Genomic DNA, 7,481 nt, shown 5'->3' on the forward strand with positions numbered 1-7,481 from the left:
ATCATGACTGTCTGTGAGTTGAGAAAGGCTTTTATGCTGCATGTCTGTGTTGATTTAATTGCCACTGCTGTCAGAGACATGATACAAGAGATGTAATCATGTCTAAACACTCCTGTACAATGTAAGGAAGGTTTAATGTCCGTCATGAGCTGTTGTATAACAGCTTTTGTAATTAAAAGTTTGAATCCTGGACATACTTTGCGTTTTTGATCTTTACATGAATGAAAGCTTTTTCTGATAATCCCAGCAAGAACCAATCCCCGAGTGCAAAAATCAGTAAACTAGAATACGATCACAGATCACACCGACATTATATCACACTGATATTTTGCAGTAGTTTGTTATGATGCGCAGACTTCCCAAAGAGCTAGAAATATTTGGTTCACTCTAACAGGTGGCTCAGCTGTTTTCTCTTTAACCCTTAATTAAATCTTTTACCTTGAGCATCAGAGAACCTCTCTAAACGTTTGAATCCTGCCTACGTGTCATCTCATTTGCAGATTTAAATAAAGCATTTAAAATGTGAGTCTGTGGACAGGCCTGTCTGACTCCTTCCTGTCTGTGTTTGCCTGGGCTTCCTCCTCATTGCCCCACAAAAGATATCAATGTTACAGTAGATGGAAAAAAGAATGTTAAGTAAAAATATACTCCTAAATAGTTCTAATGAGTCAGTGCAGAGGGGAGATGTACCCATGGTGACTAATTACGTATGTCTTAAATCTAAATCTATATCTTTATGTATTGTATTGTATTGTATGATTAAACTCACTGTGTTACACCTAATAAAATCCATGAGCCAAGCAGCCACTAGCTCCACTTTCTCCTCACTGTTCGTGCAGGCAGATCAGAACGTCACTCGTAATTTCACAAAAATGTTTTCAAAAACAAAAACTTAAAAGAGTCACTTCCACGATGCTCCGTACTATCACCTACAGTGACTGTGTGTGAACGCCTCACACGGCGGTAAAGGTCACACACAGTGAACTTCATCATCTGCATCAAAAGTTCGGTGAAGGGACTTCAGATGGGTGTAGCTTCCAAAGAATGTATGTTAGTAAATTGGAGAATATTTCACACAATATTTCACACAGGACACACTGAGTATATGAGGCGAAACCAGGGGAGCAGACAGGACATAAACGACCTGTGGCTGGTTTTAAGAGGCGGTTTGTGTTCTGATCTCAGCTGGAGGTCATGCTCTCTGTTCCACACACACCGCTGGCTGTGCTGTACAGTAAACCAGCCTCTGCTTGGTGCTAATGTGTAATGATTAGCAATCAGTGGAAGAGTGATGGCAGGCCAATAGAAATGAAAAAGTTCCCCCAGATAAACCAATGGTGTGGCCACATTGTTACAGCGCTCAGCGAATCCCCTGCGGATCTGATGCAACAGGGCTGCAACTAAAGTTACACCTTCGAACTGCAACAGCATGTCCTTCCGCTACGGCACTACAGAAACTAGTCCCGGCTACGCCGTCTGCTGAATTACGCCTCAATCCTATCCTCTGTCTCTGTTTAGAATTGTTTTTACGGTTTTAATAATGTCTTGAACGTGATGTTTCTATATGTCGATCAAGACAACAGTTAGGAAAGACGTATGTTTTTCTGACAGTGACGTTTCCCACCAGGCTCCGACGCATGGATATTTTAGTTACAATAATTAATTTTAATTCTTTCTGCAGCATCCAAAGAAAGCACACTTGCTATACAAACGACACAAGTAACTATGAGTAATTTGTATAGAATTTATTATTTGTTGTATTGTTGTCATAACTGATTGAAATGTATTAAAAAGTAACAATGTCAGTAAAAATCGGAATATTGTAAGGCAGTGAAAAGAGGAGCGCTCAGATGTGTGTGTGCTGCTCACACACAGGGTGTGTGCGTGTGTGTGTGTGTGTGTGGTCTCTGGGTAATGGGAAAGTCCCCAGCCTCATGACGTAACGGCCGGGTGAACTCTGTAAACTGCGGAGTGATCTCGTCTGCTGTGATCAGGTCCGGGCATTAGGAGTTGGAGAAGTAGCGGATTTAAAAACTTTCTGTCCGCAAGTCTGTTCGCCGAAATAGCACTTGAAGAAGAGTCCCTGACCTCTAAAAGGGAAAATATGGCTTTTTAAACTGTGACTGTCGTCCTCCTCACCGTTAAGCTTCGCGTGCTTTGCTTCTGCAACGCACTTTTCAAGACTATTCAGAAACTATGGGGTAAGTACAAGCGCTTTGTAGCTTTGAGGAAGCAGGAAAGTTCGGAGAATGATGTCTGCTCTCAGCTAACAAATGACTTTATACACTGTTAACTGTAACAGTGCAGTCAGTTCAGCTCCTTTAAGACGATTTTAGTCATTATTACTGTTTTAAAGTAACAAAGTTACTTTTTTATGTTGGAAAAAATAGTGAATTTATTTGGTTTCTGTTTCTAGATACAGTGTTTTTAAGTGCGTAATAAATATTTCTGCTACTTTGATTCTGTGTATAACTTTCAATATGGCGTCAACTGAAGTCTGTCATTTTGTCATTAGTGTTAAAAAAGTCTCTGTTTTATGTCTGTTTCTTCTTCTTCTTCTTCTTTTTCTTTTTTAAATTTTTCTATGGTTTATTGTTTGTTAAAGTATGTCAGGTTCCTGTTCTGCTCGTTGTGGCTTGTTAATTATATTGAGGTGCCATAAATCAATAATTGTGTCACAGCATGAGGTGACAGGTGGTAGAACAATGAAGAGTTGAGTTAATGAGTTAATTGGAACTCAATAAACCTTTAAAGTGAATTTATTTTTCTTGTTTTATTTTTAGATATTAATTATATATATATATTAACATTTGGGGGAGATTTTTAAGTGCTTTAGGGGATGAAATGGGGTATTTAAAGGTTGAATTGAAAATTGTCACTTTTTAAATTTTCTTAATTTCCCCGCAGGTCTTCAGGTGTTTCCACAGCTCTTTCATCCACCCAGTGTACGCTTTGTGCTTTTGAACAATTTAATCGAAGCAGACGACACAATGGCGGCATCGATCCTTCGCAGGAAAATTCCTCCCATTTCCACAGGCGAGCTCTGCGCTCCCCCTCTCCGACAGGCTAGCCGCAGCCAATCACGGCCCAGGACGGGGGCGGAGCCAGCGGAGAGGCAGCACTTAATTGGTGAGTTTTGCCAAGACGCTTTTTTATTTTTCCACATCCTGAGGTCGGAGCCGCAGTGCAGCACGGGGCTAATGTCGTACAGTGAGTACAGCTAAGTGGATATTTATCGAATGCAGACGATGCTGTTCAATCATTTTCAGATGATCGGTTAGTTGTTCACTTGGATTTGTCGGATGCATTGCTTGATTTTGAACTTAAATTTTTTTTTACATTTATCCCTTCTACCTTGCGTGATTTAAGATTTTTTTCCTGAATTTGTCGTTTTTTAATTTCAACTATTCTGCACAAACAGCTGAATGACAAAAATGGATTGCTTTACTGATTATATGATTATTATTTTTTATTTTTATAGGTGATGGTCACTCAGATTGGATGACGGAAAAAGTTGATTTGTCTTCATTTGTATCGACGACCGAGTCTTCTCCAAGCTCATCCCTTCCACCCTCGCCGTTAGAACAAGATGTCAAGGTGCCCTCGGATCTGGAGGTCATGACCTCTCTACTGCAGGAGGAGCTGGCTCAGCTGGAGGACTACTTCCGCTCCGAGTCCACATCCACAACAAACAAGTTGGAGAAATCCTCAAAATGTGACAAGGGTGCTCAAGCCATGGGCTCCCAGTCTTATTATCAGTTACCCTATGGCTCATATGGGACCAGCCAATCAGAAACCAGCCCTGTGGTTGTTACCTTGGCAACAGGGGAACTGGACTTGGCCAGCTTCTGTGGCGGTCCCATCGGCAGAACCAAAATTGCGCGACCCGCTCCGTACAACTACCATCACCGTTACCACCACAATAATGGGCGAAGAATCATCAGCGAGGCTGTGAAAGTCGGGGAGGAAGTTGGACTTGATACGTGGGGCTCCAGGGGAAGTTACTCAGGAAGCACAGAGTTGTCTGTGAACCACTACTCCACACTGAAGACAGTGAGCAAGAACAGTCTCGGTAGCGTAAAGAAGGTGAGAGAATGTGCTTTATCATTGAAGGAAGAGGAGAGTTATTGTTTTTCTGAAGGAATGTTTTGCAGCGAAGAGATTGCGCGAGGTTTTTGTCTGGGTGGCTCATACGACAGCCACCACAAGCGAGAGGGACAGTTGATGCACAATGTGAAGGTCAATGTAAGTTACGACAGCACGGGGCTCGAGGTCTTGCACTGCAGCAAAGATGGAGGACTTTCTGGAAGTATTCCCCAAGAGACAATGGTGGCCGGTGACGGCTACTTCCACCAGTCCATGGCCAGCACAGAGTCTTACCATAGCTTTATAGGTGACCTAGACCAGCCGTCACAAGCACAGGCTGTAGAGCCCCAACATGGCCACTACCTCTATCCAGAATGCCTTGCAGACCAAAGCTATGAATGTCTGTCCAGAGGGGACGGCGAGGGGACGCTGCTGGGCGCCCCCATCCACCGTCCCACCCAGAGGCTAAAGGATGAGCCCTGCTCCGTCAAACCAGCTCTGGTGATGGGCGCCGCTACTCTGGAAACCGGCAGTGGAGAGAGGAAGCAGAAGAAGAGAGACCAGAACAAAACTGCTGCTCACAGGTAACTCGTTACGTTTTGTTTTTTTTGCTCCGTCCTCTCTCTCTCTGTTTTCAAAACCATGCATGAAACTTTAGAAACATGTAAAAATCATTGCTGTAGTCAGAAAGCAGAGAATATTCACAGCTAAGTCTCTCGATTTCTGAGTTCATCTAGTGTTGCAGTGAATCATTACTGATCATATACTTCTTTTATCTTATCAATCAAGTGATGATGTCTGAATACTTACTGTTTTACAGCTCTAACATGGCAGGAGAGTTGTATAAACCAACCACTCCAGTGCTTTAAATGTCCTGTAGAGTGGAGGAGGAATATGGAAAGTCCCTCACTGCCTGCCAAATTCAGCCCCACCTATCCATTTCTATAAGTCTGGTTTGTCTGTGTGGGAGTCTCATTTCTTCACATCTGTGTAAAACATGATAGAAATGAATTTATAATATTAGGAAGGGAAAAGTTGGAAAAAGGAGGAATTTCTAAGAGGTGAGCTGTGCAGGAGGTGGAATAAACAGCTCATCATGTTGTCTCAGGGGAGCGATGTCTGGTCCACCCAATGTAGCTCAGAGGTCACGCTCACTTGACTCATTAATAAATATGCAAGGCAGCAAAAACCTGTCAGACCAACCGAAGGCATTCTCTGCTTCTGCAGGTACAGGCTGCGTAAGAGGGCGGAGCTGGACTCTCTGGAGGAGGAGCTGCATGGCCTCGAGGGGCAGAATCGGGAGCTTCGTGACAAGGCGGAGTCGGTGGAGCGAGAAATCCAGTACGTCAAAGATTTACTGATCGAGGTCTACAAGGCTCGCAGTCAGCGGCTCAAACAGGATGGCAGTGCCTAAAACGCCCACGCTGACCTCACCTCCAAACCTCCCAACCAGCACCAAGAGAAAAATCAAGCAAAGAGCACCGACTGGTTTTTGTCTCACAAAATTGAAATGGTAGTTGCATGATTTTGGTAGTTCTTTTCTAAAAAAAAAAATATATAATTGTTCCAAGAGGATGGCTGAACAAAAACACACCTTTCCTAAAAAAAAAAAGAAAGCAAGAAAGAAAAGAAGACGTTTCCAAATGTGTGACTAAACTATAACAAGCCTTAGCGAGGCGGCTTCTAGAGGAGATGCTGAACTTGTCCGTGACCACTGTGATCCGAACTGCACTCACAGCCTTGTGATGACTGAGTTTGCGCTTGCAATGATTGATCGTTTACAAAATGCTCTTTGAATTAGTAGTAGTGATTGAATTTGCTTGTGGTTTTTGTGACACACATCGGCAGCATCGAGGCAGATCCATATTAAATATATATTTTATTTTATATTTTATTTTTACTTAATAATGTTCATTTATCATTTGCTTAAAACAATCAACTGAATAAAGGGATTGCTGGAAAAAGTGTGTAACATGCTCTACAAATATTCATTATCAGACACATTTAGAAAATTTGTATTGCTAAAATGTTGAGTATTTACACTTCTTTACCCCACTGAAATACCCAATGCATGTTTGATTTTGGAAAAGCATGTGCGAGTGTTATTTGAAGGCAATATTCTGTTAACTGCATGGCTTCAAGATCTCCACAATTTCACTGAGTTGACTTTATTCTCATCAGCTGAGTTTTTCCCCCGCCAGTGTGATCCATGCTCAGGTTTTGGTTTTCTGCTCTGAGACACACAGAAACTTTCACTGGCTTCTTTCCTTTCTCTTCTCTCTCTCTCGGCTGTATTTTGCGAACAAACAATCACCTGTTGACGCAACAATAAATCGTTGTTGGGTAACGGTACGACTTCATGGGAATTTTGTTTTCAATTGATCAATTTGATGTATTTGAAATTCAGGTCCTTTTAATAATCGATGTCAATGTCAGGAAATTCTACATCAGGTAAATTACAGCCAAATAAACCAGTTATGTAGTATCACTGATCTCTGCCTTTGGACTGTTTTTCACTGCATGCTGTTCATTCATTCTGCAGCCATTAAAACGCCTTGCAACAACTGTCCAAATTTCATGAACTGCACCCAGAACAGCACCCAGAGAGCAGGAAGAGGGTGGGATTAAGAGATAGAGGGGGATGCTAAATAAACCCACTCTGCCCCTCCCATCTGTTCGGTGCCCTGCCCATTAACTGCTGGTTCCAGCCCTGTTTTTTGGCTGCAATGCAGTCAGAGTCCGAGCTATTTCCCAGGATTCACCACTGGACGGCAGCACATCAAGGCAGCCTTTGATTGACACCTGGCCGGTCTGCAACAAAACAACCCTTTTCCCCTCAGATTTTAGGAGCTAGGAGTGAGTCGACTTTTCCAAACATCCACGCAATAAGGAAATGTGTTTAGAGAAATACTAATGGGCACTTCTCATGTTATTTTTTTCCAATATTTCACTGCTTTGTTCCTGCACTATGGTCGAGCCTCAGGGCTGACTGGAGCGATATCAAGCTCCGGCAGTCAACAGACAACATAAGTTGCCTATCTCATCTCCCAGCTCGTGGAGGGTGCGTGTGCCTGTGTTTTAAGTGTGTGTATGTGTGTGTGTGTGTGCGCGCGTGTGAAATCTCTTGATATCTCTCCTAGCAGTCGTAGGCCTTTCAAGTGCATGAGGCAATATCACACAATACTTGCAGGAGGAGGAGAGAGATGCAAGTGAACTATCAGAATAAGAAAGTACTGGGTTGACAGAGAATGCTGTTAGCTGTATTGATTCGGTTTTCTTTCTGTTTGTTGTTTGTTTGATACGAATGCAGTGTAAAAATAGATTGTGATGCTGATATAAAATTTGTGATCTGATTTTGCAGTGTGTTCAATAAAGGTCTTCACTATAACATGTTA

At 42.5% G+C, this 7,481-nt stretch overlaps 1 protein-coding gene across 3 annotated transcripts; it reads left to right on the plus strand.

The window, feature by feature from the left end:
* Positions 1-1,968: 1,968 nt before the first annotated feature.
* atf5b (activating transcription factor 5b) lies at positions 1,969-6,577 on the plus strand. 3 transcript variants are annotated; one of them, XM_076735954.1, is made up of 4 exons: positions 1,969-2,201; positions 2,908-3,129; positions 3,482-4,670; positions 5,314-6,577. In XM_076735954.1, exons 2-4 carry the CDS (start codon positions 2,991-2,993, stop codon positions 5,498-5,500), a joined length of 1,515 nt encoding a protein of 504 aa, XP_076592069.1. In that variant the 5' UTR covers positions 1,969-2,201; positions 2,908-2,990; the 3' UTR covers positions 5,501-6,577. The 3 variants fall into 3 exon arrangements, with proteins under 3 accessions (XP_076592069.1, XP_076592071.1, XP_076592070.1); XM_076735956.1 differs by lacking the exons at positions 1,969-2,201; positions 2,908-3,129 and adding an exon at positions 3,179-3,210; XM_076735955.1 differs by lacking the exons at positions 1,969-2,201; positions 2,908-3,129 and adding an exon at positions 3,184-3,276.
* Positions 6,578-7,481: the final 904 nt, after the last annotated feature.

This window comes from Chaetodon auriga, chromosome 7 (genome assembly GCF_051107435.1).
Source record: "Chaetodon auriga isolate fChaAug3 chromosome 7, fChaAug3.hap1, whole genome shotgun sequence".
In the NCBI taxonomy this organism is placed as follows: Eukaryota; Metazoa; Chordata; class Actinopteri; order Chaetodontiformes; family Chaetodontidae; genus Chaetodon; species Chaetodon auriga.

Coding starts and splice junctions, on each gene's coding strand:
- atf5b (XM_076735954.1), top strand. CDS start 2,991: ATGGCGGCATCGATCCTTCGCAGGAAAATTCCTCCCATTTCCACAGGC. Junction 3,130..3,481: donor GGAGAGGCAGCACTTAATTG/GTGAGTTTTGCC, acceptor TTATTTTTATAG/GTGATGGTCACTCAGATTGG. Junction 4,671..5,313: donor AACAAAACTGCTGCTCACAG/GTAACTCGTTAC, acceptor CTGCTTCTGCAG/GTACAGGCTGCGTAAGAGGG.